Source organism: Chelonoidis abingdonii, chromosome 1, assembly GCF_003597395.2.
Source record: "Chelonoidis abingdonii isolate Lonesome George chromosome 1, CheloAbing_2.0, whole genome shotgun sequence".
In the NCBI taxonomy this organism is placed as follows: Eukaryota; Metazoa; Chordata; order Testudines; family Testudinidae; genus Chelonoidis; species Chelonoidis abingdonii.
Genome location: NC_133769.1, coordinates 373,906,851 through 373,930,662, shown reverse-complemented (window position 1 = coordinate 373,930,662; position 23,812 = coordinate 373,906,851). Strand labels below are relative to the sequence as shown.

Below are 23,812 nucleotides of genomic sequence, written 5' to 3'. Positions count from 1 at the left end.
CGGTGTATTGTGAGCAAGACACGAGAAGTCATTTCTTCCACTTCTTACTCTGTGTTGGTCCAGGCTATCTGAGTATTGCTGTTCCAGTCTGTGGGCACCGCATTCAAGAAAGATGTGAGAATTGGAGAGGAGTCCAGAGAAGAGCAACAAGAATGATTAAACGTCTAGGAGAACTGACCTATGAAAGGAAGCTGAAAGCTGGGTTTGTTTAGTTGGAAAAGGAGAAGACTGAGAGGGGACACGACAGCAGTTTCAGGTATTTCTTTCAAAGGGTGTATAAGGGGAGGTGCGGAGAAAAACTTGTTCATTCCTTAGCCTATAGGAGTCAGTAGAACAGAAGCAATGGCTTAAAACGTGCAGCGAAGGGGAGGTTTAGGTGGACATTAGGAAAAGTTCCTACACTTCAGGGGTGGCTTAAGATTGGAATAAACTGCTTAGCGGAGGTTGTGGAATCATCCATCTCTGGAGATATTAGAGCACAACACCCCTGTTAATGCATCCCAGAATCACGTTTGCATTTTTTGCAACAGCATCACACTGTTGACTCATATTTAGCTTGTGGTCCACTATAACCACTAGATCCCTTTCTGCCATACTCCTTCCTAGACAGTCTCTTCCCATTCTGTATGTGTGAAACTGATTGTTGTACCTACACCCCAAAGATAAGATGAAATTCCAAAACTACTTTAAGGATAATCAGTCCATTCACTTACCTGTGTTCTTCTCAAAACTGCACATGTCTGCAGAGAACATAGACTCTGCTCCCTCGGTTTTCAATGAGCCTTGGCCTTTTACCTGCAGAGAACAAAAACAATCAGGAAGTCCCCAAGACTGTTTGTTACTGTAGCGGAAACAGTCAGAGGACATGCCATCTCCACCTAGAGAATTTCCAAATGGATATCAGGCTGCATTCTCCTCTACTATCAGCTCTCAAACCTCCCACCCCACGCAAGGTAAGAGCTCATTCCACCAGTGCTCAAGCAGCGACCATAGCATCTCCTCAGAACATATCGCTCCTGGTCATCTGTAAAGCAGCCATATGGAGTTCCACTGACATGTTTCCAAGGCATTATGCCCTGGTGCAGGACTCTGCTGCTGATGCATCCTTTGGTACAGTGGTTCTCTGCTCAACCCTATCATCTTCATCCTCACACCCTCCCCCTACTTGGGTACTGCTTGTGAGTCACCCACAGTGGAGTACACTAGGGACCATCACTCAAAGAAGAAAAGGAGGCCCTTCGAGATGTGTGGTCCCTAGCTGTATTCCAGTCCGGCCCTCCTTCCCCTCTGCTTTGGATCTTCTTGATGCATGGTGGAGAAGGAAATGAAAAGGCAGTTGGTCCGCCCCTCGCTTTATCCCCTCGGTCAGAGGCAAGAGGAGAGCCAAGGCACATTGTAGACGAACAGACACTACTTTCAAATTCTCCAACTCCAGGCTCATCGTGTGCATGCCTAACCCACAGTGGAATACAGCTAGGGACCATACATCGTGACGAACCTTCAGTTACAGGTAAGAAACCTGCTCTTAGCATGGAGAAATGAAGGTTAAAACACAGTCCAAGGGCTTGTCTATGCTGCAGTAGCACAGTTAACAGGTTCCTAACCCATAGCTATGTGGGCTGGTGTGTCTATATATAAAATTAAAAAAAAAAATTCCCCTCTCACCCCTATGGGTGGAATGTGTCTTCCTCAACCTCAGGTCCTCTACCAGAGGCCTGGGAGTTTGAGGGTTCTGTCTGCACAGTATCTTAGGCTGTTCGCTAGCACTGCCACTTTCTGGAGCAGAGAGCTCTTTATTGATGTTGTTCCAGTGGATCTGTTTGCTGAGCCACACTCACCCAGCTTAGGAGTCACAAGCTTCCCCGAGTTGCTCCTACCACCACTGGGACCACTTATGCCTTCATTTTTGCCCACTCGTCTCTAGTTCCTCTTTCAGGCCCTTACTACTCTCCAGCTTGGCTCATATTCCTTCTTCCTGATGCCTATTGCTGTCACTTCGGCACGTGCTATAGCATCGTAGTGCACACCAGTACGCTGTCGTCTTCTGGTCCCTTGTCTATTTACGTTACAATGTCTGGTTCCATTGGCCAGTACCTGGCTCGCTTCCTGTCCGGTAGGACTGGATGTCTGACAGTCCCACAGAATCTTTAGCCCTGACTATGCTCGATTCCGCACAACCTCTCTGTAAGGAATCTCCATCTGGTCTTGGGAGGGTCTCTAGCCCATACGCGCTGTGCAGATGTTCCATTGTACACTAATGCCAGCCACTTGGTTGTGCCGTTTCAGTGTATAGCTGTTCCTGCCTGCATCTTAACCTATCCTGGCGCACTATGGAATGTGTTGGACTGTTCTCTGAGGCCTCTCTGCACAGTCTGCACGCTTGGGTACCTCCTCTAGTGTGGTAAGAGACCCTCTTTCCAATGGACTCTGGTGCTCAGTGCCTGTCCTGTGCTGCTATGATCAGTGCCGTCGTTTTAGTTCCAGCCCTTTCCAGCACTTGGCTCCAGGATATTCCCAGTGTCAGCCACGACAGCTCAAGTCTATCCTGTGGATAGGTGCATTTCCCGAATGCAGGTCTTGTCTTGCCATGGCACTTCTTCTGCTTGGTCTTCCTCCCATGTCTGCTGAGCTGCCTCAGCATCGCCTCCTCAGGCAGCTCATCTTTGGGGCCATCTTATAGCGCGAGATTGGAGTACTCCTGGGGCATTATGTTTGACCGGTTTTGTCGACCAGGACAGTGGTGCTGCCTTGAAGCTCACCAAGCCCTGCCCCGCCTTCTTCCGGCTGGTATAGTCAGGTCTTCACTGGTGTTGGACTTCGGGTGCGAAAACCTCCGTGCGGGATTTGTGAGAGTGTTACGCGCTGGGTACTTCACATCCGGCAAGCCTCGACATGCTCCTCCTTTGGCCAGCTCACTATATACCAGCAGATCGGGTATCTGATGACCAGCAGTTGGGCTCCCGTATCTGTTATGCGCGTGGATCTTGTTCTTCCCACTGAGTGCTCTTCTGACGGGGACCTACAGGACACTGTCATATCCTTGGTGAGTACTCATTGGATGTTGCTGTCTTCCTTGCCTCCTCATCGTGGTTTCCATGTGACTGTGCGGACGCTCAAGGTCACTTGTGTAGCTGGCTGGTCATTTTGCCTGCCTATGTTATGCTATGTGGCCGCTTGTAGTTCACCCCATCAGTTCTTTGACTGCCTTCCCTCTGCTTCAATACAACATCCGGCCACACTTCTAACCAGTCCGAATGACATCTCCGATATCCTCACTGTAGATCCCCCGTGTCAGGTGGATGTTAGCAAATCGATGTCTCGTTCATTCTGTAGCATAGTACGAAGCTTGATGTCATCCATGATAGAGGAGGTGGCTGATGGTTAGTTCCACTCCTGAACCTGTACCCCGTTATCACAGTCCTTGTGATTATCTGGCTGAGGGGGTTTTAAGCCATGCAGAACAGCTAGCGCGGGGACAGAAGTGCATCACCCTTGGTATTATGCCGCACTTGATTGGCCCACGTTGTGCAAGCTGCTTGAGTTGACTTCCAGTCTTGTCTTCCATAGGTCCCATTGAGTTCTTGAGGAAGGTCCTTAGTGGTCCTGTTGACTTTGTATAGCCGCCAGACATTCACCCAGATCCCACGTGTGCTGGCATTGAGTCGTAGGCTTTATCCTGTAGTCAACTCCAGGCTGTGCTCAGATTGGTCTGTCTAGACCTTGAGTCTTGGGCGACTGCTCTATCTATGAGCAACTGGTGTGTTTCGAGCCTCTGGTGTTGTTCCCAATGCCTTCTGAGCTGTGCTCATGTACTGCCCATATGGTCCTGTAGTTTGGCGGCTGTGATGCTTGACTAGGACTTTCCCCATGTTGTGGGGAGGCAGGTTACTTGGCCGGGTAGTTGGGACGGTTTCTGTTTCCCTTACAGGGGTCTTTCATGATCAGCATCGTCCTTTCCTTTGTGTTAGCCAGGTTGGGTGGAGCCTGCTGCTAGCAGCTGGTTCATCTGTATGCTGCTCAGGTGTTCATGCACTGCTGTTAGTTGTTCTTAAGCCCGTAGGTGTGGATCATGTCCTGGTTTTCAGATGTGCTGTCCAGCTCATGTTCTTGTTTCCTGCTGCACTGGATGTCTTCTACTGTGATGGTGACTGGTTTCTGTTCCGGAGATGCTGTGGGCTCTGTTCTCAGGTCCCTGCAGCCACTTTGCACTGGTGTTATGAGTTCTTCTCTTTCTCCCATATGTTCTTCAGTACTGTTTCAGTATTTCTGTCTGCACTTCTGGCTCTGCTGTTATTGTGTATGTTGCACTGCGCAGCTTATGGGAGTACACCTTGGATGGTTCTTTTGGAGAACAGGGCATTTACTTTTTTGGCCTCTGCTTCTCTAGTGTATCTCCTTAGCCTGGTAGCTCAGTTGCTGTGAGCCTTGTTTTAGCAGTCTCTAGGGCTTCAGATGGAGTCTCAGGCCCTTGTATTTTTTCAAGTAGCCAAGTCTTATCCTTAATCTCTACAACCCTTCTGTAGTCTTTCCATCAGCTGACTAACTTCTCTCCGGAGTCGCCTTGATCTTATCCTCCAACCTCATTTTTCCAGGGTGGGTACATACTGTTGTTCTTCTTGATCGTGTAGCCAAGCATCTCCAGGATTACAGAGGCTGTAGTGTATTATACGCCAGTTCATTGGTTTGAGTTATGGTGGTAGTAGTAGGGGATTGTCATGAGGGCTCTATTTGGGCATCTTCCCTAACATACTATATCGATGGGTACTTCTCCACTGAGCCTTGGTATTCGGTCTTGAGGATTGACTGTAGCTAGTTTCTCCTCATGATCTTATGCCCTCATATCAGCTGCTGTGCGCTCTGCAATGGAGGGGTGCAGATCTATGAAGTTTTCAGCTTCAGTGTGTGGACTGCCCTGCACATCCACACTGTGTTCTTCCAAGTCTTCTTGAGTCTGGGATGTAATGTGGAGTTGGTCTATCTCAAGCTGTGAGAGCAGCTTCCCCTCTTTACTATGCCTTGAAGCGTTGGGTAACTAGCTGTTTCTCAGTAAGCTGTGGATGTAGGTCTTTTGTCCATCCTTAGTCCCCTCATACGTTTCATATATCCCTCTCTATAGGTCTACTGTCTGTAGTAGGCATTCCATCAATTCCAGGTTCTCTTGTCCTTCGTCCATGAATGGTTTGTTCCAGTAGCCCACTTATCGTCAGATTGGGTCCTGTTCATCTGCGCGGACCTAGTTGATCACCGTTCTCTAGTTTTCGTGTCATTTTGAGGTAGGCAGTGAAGCATTAGGGGGTCTTTTTGCCCCTAAGGACCCCTACTGCGAAAGTTGGGGTACCAACCATGGTGAAATTTTATGCCCGGTCTCTTTGTATCAAAGGGCGTCTAGTCCCGTATCAAAGGGGCAGCGCTCTTAACGCACTAGGGCGTCGTCCTACACAAGCGCCTGTCCTTATACCTGCTCATATTCCCTGCTGAAAGTCATTTTGCTGCCATTTCTCCTCTCCACTTCGCCATACATTAAACGGGATTTGTCTACTACGTGTTTCCAGATCTTAAAACGTATTTCACTGAAGGCCCAAACGCCCTCCAACGCTATTCAAATATCTATAGTCAGTAAGCCCGATCCTAATACAGCTATTCCGTCCAGTCATTGACCACTGGGTATATATAGATGACCTTAAGTCAATGAAGTCAGTCTGACCTGGTGAGTCCTCGCGCTTATTGCAGAGTTTGCTCAGCTTCCATGTGGATCTTCCCACACGTCTGGTCAACTTCCTCCTGTGGTCTGAATCAGGAGTGAATTGGAGTGGTTGGGGAACCCGGCCCGCTCTCTGCTCCGTTTTCCAGCCTAGGCCCTGCGGATTGCAAGCTGTCTATAGTGCCGCCTCCTGTGAACAGTCTGTTAATGACAGCTACAGCTCCCTGGGCTACTTCCCATGGCCTCCAACAAACAACTCATTCTTTATTCCTTCACCACAGGACCTTCCTCTGGTGTCTGATAACGGGCTTGTACCTCTAAATATCTCTCCAGCAGCACACACCAGCTCTTACTTTCAGCTCCTTGCACCTCTTGGATGTCCCAGCTCGCTCAACACGACACTCCAGATCAGGTCCATGGGCTCTTCAACTAGTCTGTCAGGGGGCTTGCCCTTGTGGGCACAGTATCTTAGGCTGTTCCTAGCACTGCACTCGGTTCGGACAGAGAAGCTCTGATGTTGTTCCAGGGATTCTGTTGGAGCCACTCACCCAGCTTAGGAGTCACAGCCCGAGGCTCCTACCACACTGGACCACTCTTGGCCTTCCATTTTCCACTCGTCTCTGTTCTCTTTCAAGGCCCTGGTAACTCTCCAGCTTCTCATATTCTTCTCCTGATGGTTGCTGTCACTTGGCACTGCTATATCTTCACCACGCTGTCTTCTGTGTGTCATTGTCTAATACACAATGTCTGGTTGAATTGGCCATACTGCCGTCCGTCTGGAATCTGGAAGTCCCACAGAAGCCTTAGCCCTGCTCTTCTCCCACAACTTCTGTTGTAATCTCCCATCTGTCTTTGGGAGGTCTAGCCTCTAACCTGTGGCCGGATGTTCCTGTACACAATGGCAGCCACTTGGTTGTGACCGTTCGTGTAGGCCTGTTTCACTGCCTGCATCTTACACTCTGCTGCCACTATTTGCGGACTTCTCGAGCCTTCGCAGCAGTCCACTAGCTCATCTATGCGAGGTATGGGGTACGCGTCGAACTGGGATACTTCATTTAGTCGCCGGAAGTCGTTGCAAAACCTTGTGGTGCCATCAGGTTTGGGCACCAGCACGATTGGGCTGGACCACTGACTGTGGGATTCTTCAATGATCCCGAATTAACCTCCCCCCCTTTATTTCCCCCACCACTCCCTGATGAGTTCAGACCCAATCCCCTTGAGTTTTACACAAGGAAAAAATCAATCAGGTTCTGAAAAAAGAAAGCTTTTAATTAAAAAAATAAAAAATAAAAATTATCTCTGTAAAATCAAGATGGAAAATGTTTACAGGGTCTAAGCTTATATAGACCAGAGGGATTCCCTCCCCTCTAGCCTAAGATACAAGTTATAGCAAACAGAGGTAAAATATCCTTCCAGCAAAATACACATTTGCAAATTAATAAAACAAACAAAAATCTAATCTGCCATTTCTAGCTAATACTTACTGTTTTGAACATGAAAGACTGTTTCAGAAAGGTTGGAGAAACCTGGTTGCACGTCTGGCCTCTCTTAGTCCCACGAGAGAACAAAGAACAAAACAGACAGCACAAAACAAAGACTTCCCTCCACCAAGATTTGAAAGTATCTTGTCCCCTGATTGGTTCTTTGGTCAGGCGTCAGCCAGGTTAACCGAGCTTGTTAACCCTTTACAGTTAAAAGAGACATTAACCCTTAACTATCTGTTTATGACAATCCTCAACTCCAGCATTTTTTTTACTTCTGCTTTTATTTCCTCCCTTTTGGCCGCTGGCACCCGAAAGGGCCTCATTGTTATTCTGGCCCCAGGGTTCCTGATGATGTGGTGATATGTCTTGGTTGTTCAACCCGGTTTTGTCGAGAACACATCTTGGTTCCAGATGATCATCTCAGGCACCTCATTCTTCTGGTCTGATGTTAAATCGGGAGACACTCTCCTGTTTGGAAGGCTTGTTTTCCTGGGTTAGGTCTTTTTGGACAGTTATGCATGCCTCTTGTGCATGCCAGGGTTTCAGAAGGTTGATGTGATAAATTTGTTCTTGTTTTCGGCGTCCTGGCTGCTTTACCTTGTAGGTTACTTCCCCCATGGGTTCAACCACCTCATAGGGCCCCTGCCATTGGGCCAGAAGCTTGCTTTCTGCTGTGGGTACCAACACCATCACCCGATTCCCTGGTTGGAACTGTCAGACTTTTGCCTGGTGATTGTAATGGGTTCTCTGGGCCTCCTGTGCCTTTTCCAAATGTTCCCGTACAATAGGGGTAACCTGGGCTATCCGGTCCCGCATCTGTATTACATGTTCTATTATATTTCTCCCCTCATTGGGTTCCTCTTCCCAGATCTCCTTGGCGATATCTAGTATGTCACGGGGGTGACACCCGTATAATAACTGGAAGGGGGAAAACCCAGCTGAGGCCTGAGGTACTTCCCGGATAGCAAACATAAAGTAGGGTAGTAGGGTGTCCCAATCCTTCCTGTCCCGACTTACCACCTTCCTTATTGTAGCCTTGAGGGTTCGGTTAAACCTTTCTATCAATCCATCAGTCTGCGGATGGTAGACTGAAGTTCTCAGGGTATGTATATGGAGCAGCGTACAGAGGTCCTTCAGTAGTTTTGACATAAATGAGGTTCCTGTTAATGGGGGTCTGTTAATATCTCCTTTGGTAGCCCCACTCGGGCAAAGACCCCACCAGCTCTTTGGCTATTGTTTTAGAGGCTGTGTTCTGCAGGGGGACAGCTTCTGGGTAGTGAGTATTATAGTCCAAAACCACAAGTATATATTGGTGGCCCCAAGCCGTCTTCTCCAGGGGTCCCACTAGGTCCATGGCTATTTGCTCAAAGGGGACCTCTGTGATGGGAAGGGGTACTAAAGGTGCCCTCAGCTGGGGACGGGGACTGTGCAGCTGACACTCTGGGCAGGATGCACAGTACCTCTGCACTTCTTCATGAACTCCGGGCCAGAAGAACTGTCGTAGGACTCGTGCCAGGGTCTTCTCTACCCCCAAGTGCCCCCAAAAAAGATGACTATGAGCAAGACTTAATACAGCGTTCTGGTGTTTTTTGAGGTACTAGGATCTTCTGTACCTCCTGCTCCTGTACTGGTGCAACCTGGTATAAGAGATTCTTCTTCATTATGATGTAGGGTCCTGGTCCCTGGGTTTTCCCTTCCACGGGGACCCCGTATATTTCAGTCACCTCCTTCCTAATGTTGTTGTACCTTGGGTCTTCAGCCTGGTCCCATCCAAAATTTCCTTTTCCGGGGCTAATCTGCCCAAGATGTAGGGGCCCAGTCTCTGTTGCCTCTACTGGTTCAGAAGCGTTAGGGTTGGGGTCAGACTCTGGTGCTTCTCCCTCCTAGGTGGCCTCCTTTTCAGCTGCTCGGGTCCGTCTACCTACGAGAGCGACCCTTTGGCTTTGAGTCAGTATTCGGGTTCCCAAGGCCTTAGCTGCCCTCCTTTCCCTTGTCGACTTTCTACCCTGTCTGGGAATGGAAAATAAATCGGGGGATATTTCAGAGAAGACTGGTGGTTGACAGTCTACTGTGGATGCCTCACTTACTTAAGGGTTCCCTTCTTTCTCCAATCCTCCTACTGGGAGTAAGTCTCCAAACCCTGGGAAGTCCCTCCCTATGAGCACCGGGTATGGGAGTTTAGGGACTATACCTGCTGCTACCTCAGTAGTGTTCCCTAATCTTGATGTTTACTGCTAGGTGGGTACATACACCACGTCCCATGGACGGCCTGTATCCCCCCCGTACCTTAGCCCATCCACATTCAATGAGTTCCCTGAGACAAGCGTGATTAGCACTCCCTGGATCAACCAGTGCTGTGGTCTCTACCCCATTTAGCTTTTATGTCTGGTGTACATCATGTGGGGTTAGTGGAGAACCCCACAGGTGGATTAGGGAGCAATGGGTGCTGCCCGTTCCCCAGGTTACACTGCTAGGCTCCTCAGCATTGGGACACTGTGCAGCTATATGCACCCATCCTCCGCAGGCTAACCTCTTGTATGGGCGCCTTGGCATTCTGCGTCTCTTGTTTGGGCAGTCTAATCACGATCCTCTTCTCCTCAGTGCTCCGGACTCTTTGTGGCTTCTGTGCGGCCTTCAACGCCCTCTCTTTTTCCACCTGTGATCTCCTGTTGCCCAGTCACCCGAGCTCTAGGCTTTAGTGCTGCCTAGTTTCACATTGGGTGTCTTCTTACTGTGTCAGCTCCCTCGCTTTGTCCTTTCGCTCCCGATACCGTGCGAAACCTCTGCATAAGTTGATGGTGTTAACCAAGCACGAAGTCGGGCGGTAGCCCCTCAAGTATCGGTCGATGACCAAACCTTTCCTCTTCTGACTCCTGGATTTCTGTTTGCAACACTTTCGAGCTCTGGCTTTGATTTTCTCTAGATGCGGCTCCCTGATAACTGTGCTCGTGATGGTGAGGTCTACATTGGGCCGCGGGGTTGTTTTCCTCGGTACTCCACTCTCGATACCACTGCCCGCCACTGCAGTTTTACCCAGACTTTTGCAGGATCTCTTGCTTTCAGCTGGGGGTGTCTGCTGCAGCTTCTTCAGGAGACTTATCGTAGGCTTCTGCCTTACCCACACAGGAATGGGGCAAGGATGGCCAGACCACTGTATCTCGAGGCCAGGTCTCCATAGGGCTGTCCTCTCAAAGGTCAGATGGTATTGCCTCTACTCATCCTCCCGCATCATTTTCTGCAGCCAATGGCTGGCCTTTATTGCATCTGCGTCCCTCAATGCTGCGTTCAGCTCTTAAGGTCATTTACCTGTTACCAGTTTCCTGCACATGGCTCAGGTCTTGAGAAGCCTGGTCCATCAGCAGGCGATTAGTCTCTTGCTGTAGCCGCACTGCCTTCTGTTGGGCAGCGGCCTGGACACAGGTAGCCTCCTGCTGGGCCGCCGTAGCTTGTATCAATGCCCGCACTAAGTCATCCATTGTGATGAAAAAAAAATAAACCCTCTCCTTTTTTTTTTTTAAATCACCCTACTTCTTCCGCCGCGCTGTGCACACCAAATCCCATGCCTGACACCAGTTGTGACAAAGTTCCTCCTCTGCCTTGGTGGGGCCTGTGCTTATTGGCAGAGTTTGCTCACCTCAGTGATCTTCCCCACAGTCTGGGTCAACTTCTCCTGTGTCTGATCAGGAGTTGGGAGGTTTGGGGAGAACCCGGGCCCGCTCTCTACTCCGGGTTCCAGCCTAGGGCCCTGTGGATTGCAGCTGTCTATAGTGCCTCCTGTAACAGCTGCATGACAGCTACAGCTCCCTGGGCTACTTCCCCAGGGCCTCCAACATACATCTTCTTTATCCTCACCACAGGACCTTCCTCCTGGTGTCTGATAACGTTTGTACTTGTCAATCCTCCAGCAGCACACCGTCTTACTCTCAGCTCCTTGCGCCTCTTGCTCCCAGCTCCTCACACGCACTTCCTCTCCTCTGGCTCTCCCCTCCCTGACTGGAGTGAGCTCCTTTTTAAACCCAGGTGCCCTGATTAGCCTGCCTTGATTGGATGCAGGGGTTCCAATTAAGGCAGACAGGCTGATTAGTTCTAGCAGGTTCCTGAGTACTCTAGTGCAGCCCCTGCTCTGGTCACTCACGGAACAGAAAACTATTCCTCCAGTGACCAATATATTTGCCCTCTACCAGACTCCTGTACCCCACTGGCCTGGGTCTGTCACAATATATAGTGTGTGTGTGTTACTGCAATGTCACTTTCAAAACACAGTACACTTTTCAATGAAATATAGCGTAAGAAGACTTCAAAAGTGCAGTTCTCGGTGGAGTTTGTAGCCCACTCAGAACAAAGAATCTAGGGGGGATATTGCACTGCCCCCCCCCGCAACTCTGCCACCCTCAGCCACCATCCAAGTTCTGGTACACACACACACACACACCTCGACCCTCCACACTGCTGCCATCATCTTTGTTCCAGTACACAGCCCCAAGTCCCGTGGCCATCATCTGTGTTCTGGTTCACAGTCAACCAACCCCCTTTGCCCTGTAACCATCGTCCACGCTCCAGTTTACAGCCCCATAACCCCCCACCCACCCACCTCCATGCCACATATCCATCATCCATTTTCCGGTTCACAGTCCCCCAGCTCCCTGCCACATGGCTATCATCCATATTCTGGTTCACAGGGCCTCTTGCTCCATCCCCCATGGCCATCATCTGCATTCCAGTTCAGAGCCACCCAAGCCCCGACCTCTCTGCCATGGGGCCATCATCCATAGTCTGTTTTGCAGCCCCTCTATCACATTCCAGGGTGCAGTCCAGACCAGTGAGGGGTTTTGTCACTACCAGCCCTGCTACCTTGGGTGCCTCGCAATGCTTTGCTGTGGGAGCTCCCAAGCCGGGCCCCCTCTCAAAGAGCCAAACAGCCTGCATGACCCTCTAAACATTTGTGTGTAGCTGCAGCCTGTTAGCACACTCCAGTCACACCCTGGCTTCCACCAGCCTTGATTACCATTTGCAGGGTGACCCCAACACACGCCCAGTCATGGATTTTCCCAAAAACTTGCGTTCTGCCCTGTCCAGCCCTCTCCTGGTTCATTGCCCTTGTAAGAGGTCAATATGCAACAGTTTGTTTTTTAACTGGAGTTCCCAAATGGTTTGATTTAAAGAATAAAACAAGCATTTTTAACTACAGAGAGATTTTAAATGAGTACTAGTATAAGGCATCAGAGGGGTAGCTGTGTTAATCTGGATCTGTAAAAGCAGCAGAGTCCTGTGGCACCTTATACACTAACAGAGGTATTGGAGCATGAGTTTTTGTGGGTGAATATCCATTTAGTTGGATGCGTATAAGGCATTAAAGTCAGAAATGGTTGCAAGAGAATTAAAGATAAAATGCTTTCTAGTAACTAAAACGTAACAAACTAGACTTGGTTCAAGGTAAAATACTTACCATATGTTCCTAGCAACAGGGCAAATCACATTCTGAGGTCAGAACCCCTCGCAAAGTGCAAAGGCTGGTTCCTTTGTCTTCATGGGTGAGAGAGAGATAGGGTGAGAAAGAATGAACGATCCTCAGGGTGGTTTCCCCATCATTTTTATAGTCCTGTATCCTTTTAAATGCATTTTCCTGAGGGTTACCCTTAGATAAAGTTCCTTCCAGCTGTGAGGATGGAGACATGACTCCATGATGAAAGAGGTTCCATGTTGTTTTTTGCTAAGATGCAGATTGGTCTGTTCATGCCAAAGAACACCTACTTGCCAACTTCAATGACACCTGGCTAGAGACATTGGCTTGTTCTTTGTCTTTGAGGAACAGGCTTACTCCCTTCCCAGACTTGTCTAATAAACATAACTCAGTTATATAAAGTTATGAACATAAGCTTAAATTATATGATGTTGCTACACACATTTCACCATGATATTATTGACCAGCAAGTTATTAGTTTTCAAATGATACCTCTCCAGGCATATTTTTTACAAAGATTATTACTATGGTGTGTAGGGTGCGAACTATGGGATGCATTCAGTTTATAGCCCCCCTGCCCCAGGCCATCATCCCATTCTGGACCGTAGTCTCCCTGCCCTACAGTCATCATCTGTGGTCCAGTTTGCAGTCCCCCAACTTCCCATCCCCTTGCGCCATTGCCGCCATCTGTGTTCTGGTGTGCAGCACCTCAACTCCCTGCTCCACTGCCACGTGTCCATCATCTGCATTCACAGTCCCTCAACCCTCTGCTCCCCTGCCACATAGGTATCATCCATATTCTGGTTTGCAGCTCTATCCTACTCTGCCCCATGGCCATCATCCACATTGCAGTTTGCAGCCCCCAAACCCTCTGTGCCCCTGCTCTGTGGCCATCATCCGTGTTCCAGTTCACCTCCCCCTTGCTGTCCTGTGGCCCTCGTCCACATTCTAGTACACAGCCTGTCACACGTGGCTTCCTGCAGTGAATCCAGCCAAGCCAGGCCCCTGTGGGAGGCTGGTACTGCGCCCTGTCAGGGTGCAATGCTTTCAGTGAGTATTTACAGCGACACAGACTCTGCAAACATGGCCTCTATAAACAAGAAAACAAGTGATAAGTCACCTGGCCTACAGAATGTGCACGTCCTTGAATTAGCACAGAGAGGCAAAAGTTAAGTCATAGTCTATCTTGGCCAAGCCAGAGCCACGAATCAGCCAAGCTGTAATGGATTCCATCCCAGCACAGTGCCAACTTTCAGCTTTCCCTGGGGGTGCTTCACCCCAAGGCCCTGCCCCCACTCCACCTCTTCTACCCCTACTCTGCCACCTCCCTTGAGACTCCACCCCTACCCCATCTCCAGCCTCAGAGCATCCACAGGGAGTTGGCGCCTATATATCCCATGCTCTCCTTTCTGTCCACTCAGGGGAGAGCTTCTTAGTGCCTCCAAAGAGTAGCTCTTATCCCAGCCCCCTTTTCCTCTTTGTTCTCCTGTTTAGCTCACATGTCCTTTGCCTGCCAGGCTTCAGTCAGTGGGAGGTCCTGTTGTCTCTCTGGACCTGCTGCTATTCTGGGTCGGTTTCTACCAGTTAATTAATGACTCTGTTTATTCCAACCAGACCACAAGGTGTCACCCAGACTTGTCGCCTACACTGCCCCAGGAGCAGTGTTAACACTTCCGCACCCCACCCCAAGTGGTAACACAAAGTCCAGAGAGAAACTGAGGCACACATAGGTATCATAAAAATATTACAAAAAAATCCCATTTTATCACATCTCTTTCCCCTTCAAAACCAAACTGAGCAGGGTCACTTTAACCAGCCACCTGGGGAAGTTCGAACTCATAAATGTTATTCACAGATGTTATGGCCTATTTTCTATCTCCTTGGTAGCTGTCCTACCAGGCACTTTAAGATTCTGATATCAGTTTCTAATCAATCAAACTTACAGTTGTCATAGCACAATACAGAGCAGTTTCACATCCTCCATTGGGTCTGGTCTGTTTGATGACACTAGCAGGGAACACATGGGAAATTTTCATGCCACTCTGTGCTCTCCTGCCACCCAAAATCTTTAGGTTTGAAACTGGGATGAAATCATAACTGATAGGTTATGTATGACAGTTAGTAATTCTTCAATTTAATATTTGAGTTTCTTCAGAACTCTTGGGTGAATACTATCTTGTCTTGATGATTTATTTCTGTTTAATGTATCAGTTTGTTCTAAAACCTCTCCTAAAAACAAACAAAAGGAAGCATTTCTCACACATCGCAAAGTCAACCTGTGGAACTCTTTGCCAGAGTATGTTCTTCTTTGAGTGATTGCTCATATTGATTCCAATTAGGTATGCGTGCATCGCATGAACAGTCATCAGAAAGTTTTTCCCCTAGCACCTGAATGCCAAAGTCAGTAAAGACAACACAAACAATGACAGAGCAATGGGAAGACATGGGTGTGCACCATGCATGAAAACGGAGAAAGGCTTGTTGATTTCTGCAATAGGAATGGCCTAGTCATCAGCGGAACTCTGTTCCAACATCGTGAAATTCACAAGCTGACATGGTGTTCTCCAAATGGCAGAGATAAGAACCAGATTGGCCATATGATGATCAATGGCACATGGCAGTGCTCACTGACAGATGTGAAAATGAGAAGGGGTGCAGATGTTGGCAGCGACCACCCCCTTGTGACAGCCTCCATTAAGCTAAAACTGAGAAGTGTGGGCCCACCAAACAAGAGACATAGACCAGTAGTTCTCAAACTTTTGTACTCCTGACCCCTTTCACATAGCAAGCCTCGGAGTGTGACACCCCCCACCTTATAAATTAAAAACACTTTTTTACATATTTAACACCATTATAAATGCTGGATGCAAAGCGGGGTTTGGGATGGAGGCTGACAGCTTGTGTTCTCCCATGTTATAACCGTGCAACCCCTTGAGGGGTCCCGACTCCTAGTTTGAGAACCCCTGACACAGATGTTATGACATTGACAAGCTAAAGTCCCCTGAAATACTGAAAGCCTTCATTCCGCAGTTAAAGAACAGGTTTCAAGCACTTGCAGACCTTGATGAAGAGAGGAGAATGCAGATGAGGAGATCAACAAGAAGTGAGACAAGGTAATAATCTATAAACAGAGCAGTGAAACCTGTCTAGGCTACAGGCAGAAGAATAGAAAGGAGTGGATTACACCCAGCACATGGAATGCCATAGAAACTAGACAATGCTTACTGGGTAATATGGTGTACAACAAAAGACTCGCAAAGAGGCATTAGATCGACAAGGGTACAGCTTGCTCAGGAAGGACAGACAGGGAAAAAAGGGAGGAGGTGTTACCTTAGACATTAAAAACGTATGCACGTGGCCTGAGGTTGAGATAGAAATAAGAGACAGGCTTGTGCTTGTGACAGAGTGGGGAGTATTGACCTGCGAATGTTGCGTGGGAGTTTTACTGGTACTGTCTGCATTGGTGCTGGATGGTGGTAGAATATCAGGGAGTGACTTCACTTGAGGGATGAGACGTGAGCACATAACCTAAGTCCAGGAGGGGTTGGGACCAGGTGACATCTTCTGCCTGGGAAACTGGACAAAGGCTGGAGGAGGAGTCAGGGGGTTTGGCAGGGTGAGACTGCTGGAGGGGCTTTCAGTTTGGAGCTGCCTGGGGAAACGGAGGGAGGCCCAGCTGGGAGGGGTTGCAAGTGCTTTGGAGAATAGGATTAAAATTCAAACTGAAATTTGGACAAACTGGAGAAATGGTCTGAAGTATGAAATTCAATAAGGACAAATGCAAAGGACTCCACTTAGGCAGGAACAATCAGTTGCACAAATCCAAATGGGAAATGACTGCCTAGGAAGGAGCACTGCAGAAAGGGATCTGGGGGTCATAGTGGATCACAAGCTAAACAGTGTAACACTGTTGCAAAAAGAGTAAACACCATTCTGGGATGTATTAGCAGGCGTATTATAAGCAAGAGATGAGAAGTCATTCTTCCGCTCTACTCCGCGCTGATACGGCCTCAACTGGAGTATTGTGTTCAGTTCTAGGAACCACATTTCAGGAAAGATGTGGACAAATTGGAGAAAGTTCAGAGAAGAGCAACAAAAATTATTAAAGGTCTAGAAAACATGACCTATGGGGGAAGACTGAAAACATTTGGTTTGTTTAGTCTGGAGAAGAGAAGACTGAGAAGGGACATAACAGTTTTCAAGTACATAAAAGGTTGTTACAAGGGGGAGGGGAAAAAATTGTTAACCTCTGAGGGTAGGACAAGAAGCAATGGACTTAAATTGCAGCAAAGGTGGTTTAGGTTGGACATTAGGAAAAACTTCCTAACTGTCAGGGTGGTTAAGCACTGGGATAATTTGCCTTAGGAAGTTGTGGAATCTCCATCGTTGGGGATTTTTAAGAGCAGGTTGGACAAACACCTGCCAGGGATGGTCTAGTCCTGCCTTGAGTGCAGGGGACTGGATTAGATGACCTCTCAAGGTCCCTTCCAGTTCTGTGATTCTATGACACCCTTCTTATCTGTTGAAGACCTGGACTTTGCAATGATGTCACTCTCCTATCACATACCCAACTCCATATGCAAGAAAAAACAACTTGACTTAAGCTATTCAGCCTGCAAATTGGACTGAAAATCAATTGCAATAAGACAGATATTATGACCTTTAATATTGCCTCACCATCACCAGTACGGATAGAGGACCATGTTTCACCAATATAGAAACATTCATATGCTCAGGGCCGGCTCCAGGCACCAGCCCAGAAAGCAGGTGCTTGGGGCGGCCAATGGAAAGGGGCAGCACATCTGGCTCTTTGGCAGCAATTCAGCGGCAGGTCCTTCAGTCCCTCTCAGAGGGAAGGACCTGCTGCCTAATTGCCATTGAGAAGCGGCAGTGGTAGAGCTGCTGCCAAAGTGCCACGGATTGCAGCTTCCCCACCCCACCACCGCTTGGGGCGGCAAAAACGCTGGAGCCGGCCCTGCATATACTTGGGCAGCACCATCAGCCAGGATGGTAGAACAAGCCAGGACATCCAGAACAGAATCAGTAAAGCCAGGAACACCTTCAGGAGCTTAAATACGGTCTGGAAATCATCAAAATACAACACCAAAACCAAACTCAGGATTTATCAGAGCTGCATACTTTCAACACTACTTTATAGTGCAGAATGCTGGGGAATGACAAAGTATGACATGTCCAAACTGTCTTCATTCCATACAACGTTCCTCAGAAAAATCCTCCGTATCTTTTGGCCCAGAACAATCTCAAACCAAGACCTATTCACACAGTGCAGCCAATAAGATATGAGCACCATCATTACCCAGGAGGTGTTGAAGATGGATTGGCCATGTACTTCAGATGGAAACTGATTCTCTCACCAGAATATCAATAAGATGGATACCTGAAAGCAAGCAAGAATGAGACTGCCCAAAAATAGCATGGCAAAGAGTTCTGGAAGCTGGGCACAGCTGGGGAACCATTGAAAGACTTGCCAGAAACAGACAAGAGTGGAGGAGCTTCATTGCTGCCTTAAATGCCAGAGGTGTAATAGGTACTGTGACATTCTATATCTTGGGGGAGTGCCCTGTAACCTCCATATTCCTCATTTATATATAATTATGATCTTGCATATAAAGCAGGCCATGTGAGGTATCATTGGAAATGTTATGATCTGCTGAAAGTCACACCATCCTAGCCACAATGGATGTTGAAGCCCTGTACACCAACATTCCACACAAAGATGGACTACATCAGGAATAGTATCCCCAATAATGTCACGGCGAACCTGGTGGCTGAACTTTGTGATTTTGTTCTCACCCACAGCTATTTCAGATTTGGGGACAATTTATACCTTCAAATCAGCAGGACTGCTATGTGTACCCGCATGGCCTACAGTATGCCAACATTTTTATTCCGGACTTAGAACAACGCTGCCTTAGCTCTTGTCCCCAACGCTCCTACTCTACTTGCGCTACATTGATGACATCTTCATCATCTGAACCCATGGGAAGGAGGCCCTGGGGAATTCCATCAGGATTTCAACAATTTCCATCCCACCATCAACCTTAGCCTGGACCAGTCCACACAAGAGATCTACTTCCTGGACACTACAATGCAAATAACCAATGGTCACATAAACCACTTATACCCCGCCGAAACCTCTGACCGCTTACTTACTACACCTCCAGCTTCCATCGCATGGCACACATCACATCATCCAACAACTACACATCCAAACAACATAAAGCACTAACCTAAGGTATTCCTGGTATATCCCACTTGACCTATAGATCAAAAGCTGGGGTACAGCATGAAATCCTCTAAGCTTAAGACTAGCTTAGAATCTGTAGCGCTGCCATTACCGAACAGATTCCAATCCTGTACACTCTGTCCCTCCCAAACTATGCCAGGGAACCCCAAGACCAGATCCTCAGAATCTTAACACAAGGAAATACGCCCTTTCCCCCGCAGGCCTCTCCCAGCTTACCCTCCTTGGTTATCACTGGAAGATAACTGTGATTCAAACTCTTGAATCACAAAAAGAGCAGAAAATTCACTCCTCCATCCACATCCATTCTCTCTCCTCCCCACCCAGACCCCTCCTGAGAGAGAAAGTAATCCTAAACACAGAGAGAAAATTAACCTTTCTCCCACTTCCCTCCTTTCTCACCGCCATTCCTGGTGTGGTCCGAACCCCGTCCCTGGGGCTCACCAAAATAAAAACACAATCAGCGTCTTAAACAAGAAAATAACTTTAATTAAATGAGAGAAAACATAAAAATATCTTTGTAAGAATTAAATAATGCGTACAGGGTTTTCAGCGTAAAACACGGAATACCCTCTCCACCTAAGATAACACAAGTCCAAAGTAAAACCTTCAGCATATAATAAGATTGAACCCCCAGCAAATGCACATTGCAAATAAAGAAAACAAACATAAGCCAAGCTGCCTGATCTACCTAGATCCCTATCTGAACTGATAAGGAGCCGAAGTTCCGAGAAAATTGAGAGCAAACCTGGTTGCAGCGTCAGTCACATCCTCAGACCACCCAAAGAAAACAGCCATAACACTAACAGCAACACAGACCAACTTCCCTCCCTGCAAGATTTGAAAGTATCCTGTCCCCTGATTGGTCCTCTGGTCAGGTGACAGCCAGGCTTACTGAACTTGTTAACCCTTTACAGTCAAAAGAGATATAAAGTACTTCTGTTCTATTAACTCTTACTATCTGTTTATGACACCAGGAACCAAACCCTGCAATAAACCCTGGTGCCAACTCTGTCTGCATATCTATTCAAGGGAAGTGACCCCAGCTTCTTTACTCCACCTGTGGGAGTACTCATCTGTCAGGGTGCCAGCCTTTTGTTCTATTGCACATGCCAAAAGCTTTTCCTATATGTATTAGGCCTTAGGCCACAGTAGGCAATAGGCAGACCATGGGCCAAATCCGGCCTGCCAGGCGCTTTTGAACAGACCATGAAATCTTTGACCTGGACAAAAATAATTGATTACTTCTGCCTTCAGGGTTAGCTCAAACCTAAGCAAAAAGATTCTTTTGAACTGTTCATAGTTCACAGTCTTAGTTCTGTTCAGTTGGATATAGATGTCAATGGCTCTGGGACCCAGTAAAGGAGTGAGGCAACACATCCCCACTACTTCCCCACAGCTCCCCCTTCCACCTCACGTCCCCACAGCTACTCGTCCTGCCTTACATCCCCACTACTTCCCCACAGCTCCCCCCTCCTGCCTCACAGATCCCCACTCCCACCTCACATCCCCACTACTGCCTCACAACCTCCCCTCCCACCTCACATCCCCACTACTGCCCCACAGCTCCCCCCTCCTGCCTCACATCCCCACTACTGCCCCACAGCTCCCCCTCCTGCCCAACAGCTCCCCCCTCCCGCCTCACATCCCCACTACTGCCCCACATCTCCCCCCTCCTGCCTCACATCCCCACTACTGCCCCCACAGCCCCCCTTCCACCTCACATCCCCACAGCTATTCCTCCTGCCTCACATCCCCACTACTGCCCCACAGCTCCCCACTCCTTCCTTACAGGTCCCCCCTCCCACCTCACATCCCCACTACTGCCTCACAACCTCCCCTCCCACCTCACATCCCCACTACTGCCTCATGGGTACCTACTCCCATCTCACATCCCCACCACTTCCCCCACAGGTCCCCACTACTGCCCCACAACTCCCCCCTTCCACCTCACATCTCCACTACTGCCCCACAGCTCCTCCCTCGTGCCTCACAGGTCCCCCACTCCCGCCTGACATCCCCACTACTGCCTCACAACCTCCCCTCCTGCCTCACATCCCCACTGCTGCCCCACAGCTCCCCCCCTCACACCTCACCTCTTCCAATCCCACAGGTCCCACTTCAGACTCTCACTCTCCTCTCCCCTCTCTCCACCTGCAGGTGCTGCCATCCTCCCAGGTGCTACCACAGCCAGACGCCACAGTGGTTACACTGCACCTGGTAGAAGGGGTCAGACCCGGCTCAGTGATTGGCTCGGTGGCGCCGCCTGAGGGCTCTGCACAGGGGCATCTGACTTACACTCTCCTGGGAGGCGGTGGGGATGGCACTTTTGTGGTGGACAGCATGACAGGGGAGATATATGTAGCGCGGGAGCTGGACTACGAGGTTGGGGCACAGCACACACTGCATGTCAGTGCCGAGGACACACAGCGCGGCTACCCTGCCAGCCGGCTGGTGCTGGTGCAGATCCAAGTGCAGGACTGTAACGACCAGGCACCTGCCTTTCCCGAGGACCCCATCACTGTTGTGGTGCCCGAGAACACCCAGGCCGGCACATCCATCTTCACCTTCCAGGCTCTAGATGGAGATGGTGCTGGCCCCAACAGCCAGGTGTGCTACAGGCTGCTGCACCAGGAGCCTCCTGGCTCCCACTTCCAGCTGGATGCCCACTCTGGACTGCTGAGCCTCCAGCAGGGGCTGGACCGCGAGGCTGCCCCCTCCTTTCTGCTGGTGGTGGAGGCCACAGACCAGGCCCGCAATGTTAGCCAGCGCCGCTCCGCTGCCATCACTGCCCGTGTCTTTGTGACAGATGAGAATGACAACGTGCCCGTCTTCCTCTCGCCAGCCACCGTTAGCATCAGGGAGGACCAGCCCACTGGCTTTATGGTGCTGCATGTGGTGGCACGGGATGGGGACCTGGGTGAGAATGGGCGGGTGAGCTACACGGTGCAGGCAGGCAACGCTGAGGGCCGGTTCCACCTGAACCCCAGCACAGGTAAGAGGGGCCTGTGGGGCTGCAGGGAGATGCTCGGGTTGTGGGGCATGGGAGGGGAAGGGACATGGGAGACACAAGGGGGAAAGAGGTGACGGATGTAGGGGGTGGGAGGAGACACAGGAGACACAAGGGGGGAAGGGGAAGAGGTGACAGATGTTGGGGAGGGGAAGGGACACAGGAGACAGAAGGGGAAGAGGTGACGGATGTGGGGGGCAGGAGGGAACACGGGAGACAGAAGGGGGGAAGGGGAAGAGGTGACAAATGTGGGGGGGGAGGGGACACAGGAGACAAGGGGAGAAGGGGAAGAGGTGAGGTAGGTGAGGGGAAAGAGACATGGGAGATAGAAAGGGGGAAGGGGAAGAGGTGACAGATGTGGGGGAGGGGAAGGGACACAGGAGACACAAGAAGGGAAGGGAAAGAGGTGAGAGAGGTGGGGGGTGGGAAGACAGACACAAGGGATAAAGAGAATCGGGGAGGCATAGGTACTGAGTGGGAGGATGGGAGCAGTGGTGACAGTAGATTCCTGACCCTGCCTGGAGTGAGTAAGAGATTTCCCATGGGGCCCAGAAGGGAGGAGGTGCCCGACCACACCATGAGGGACAGAAACAGGTAGATGCCAGCATGTGCAGGGAAAGTTGGGTGTGGCTCCGCAGCCCAAGGTGTGGCGTTTGTAGTGCCATGGGCCACCAAGCGTGGAGCCTGACCTCAGTGACCCTGACTCAGCCCAGCCCCCTGTGACTCCTCTATCCCAGGCTTAGTCTGTTCTGGTGTCTCTCCAGGTGCCCTCTCCATTGTGCGTGCTCTGAACCGTGAGGAGGTGTCTCAGCACAACCTGACAGTGGTGGCCATGGACCACGGCTTCCCGCGCTGCTCGTCCACGCAGCTGCTGACAGTGCTGGTGCTGGACGTTAATGATGAGGCACCTGCCTTCGAGAGGGCTGAGTATGAGGCCAGTGTCATGGAGAATCTGCCAGCGGGCAGCCCTGTGCTGCAGCTGCTGGCCACAGACTGCGACCTGGGTGAGAGCCTTGGGGCTGGAACAGGTGGCCCTGGGAGAGAAGGGGGTTGGCTGGGTCAATGCTGCACCAAAGGAATTGGCCCAGGGGCTGAAGAGGACGTGATCGCCACAGGCCTTCCCCTGCTCCTCATCTGCCAAGGCAGTATCCAGAGAGTCTCAGGGTCAGGCGCCTATCCTGGGGGAGATGAAGGAACTAATCCCTAAGCATTGAGGGGCATCTGAGAATGGAGCCCTGTCACACTAGACCCACACCAATCCATGTCACAATCACCTTTGCCCCCACAGTGTGGCCTTGGCCTGTGGGATGATTGGAATATTGGTGTGGATGGGTACAGCTTGCTCAGGAAGGATAGGGGAAAAAGGGAGGAGGTGCTGCCTTATATATTGTATACACTTGGACTGAGGTGGAGTTGGACATAGGAGACAGAAGTGTTGAGAGTCTCTGGGTTAGGCTAAAAGGGGTAAAAAACAAGGGTGATGTCATGCCAGGAGTCTAGTACAGGCCACCTAACCAGGTGTAAGAGGTGGATGAGGGTTTTTTAAACAACTAACAAAATCGTCCAAAGCCCAAGATTTGGTGGTGATGGGGGACATCAACTATCCAGATATATGTTGGGAAAATAACACAGCGGGGCACAGACTATCCAATAAGTTCTTGGACTGCATTGCAGACAACTTTTTATTTCAGAAGGCTGAAAAAGCCACTAGGGGGAAGCTGTTCTAGATTTGATTTTAACAAACAGGGAGGAACTCATTGAGAATTTCCAAGTGGAAGGCAGCTTGGGTGAAAGTGATCATGAAATCATAGAATTCACAATTCTAAGGAAGGGTAGAAGGGAGTACAGTAAAATAGAGACAATGGATTTCAGGAAGGCGGATTTTGGTAAG

General features: G+C 49.5%; 1 protein-coding gene across 1 annotated transcript in view; it reads left to right on the top strand.

The window, feature by feature from the left end:
- Window positions 1-23,812, top strand: part of DCHS1 (dachsous cadherin-related 1) — a 136,776-nt gene that overhangs the window by 70,371 nt on the left and 42,593 nt on the right. The window contains exons 10-11 of the mRNA XM_075061880.1: window positions 21,090-21,906; window positions 22,686-22,925. Of these exons, the coding sequence (XP_074917981.1) occupies window positions 21,090-21,906; window positions 22,686-22,925 (1,057 nt within the window). The remainder of the gene's footprint in view (window positions 1-21,089; window positions 21,907-22,685; window positions 22,926-23,812) is intronic.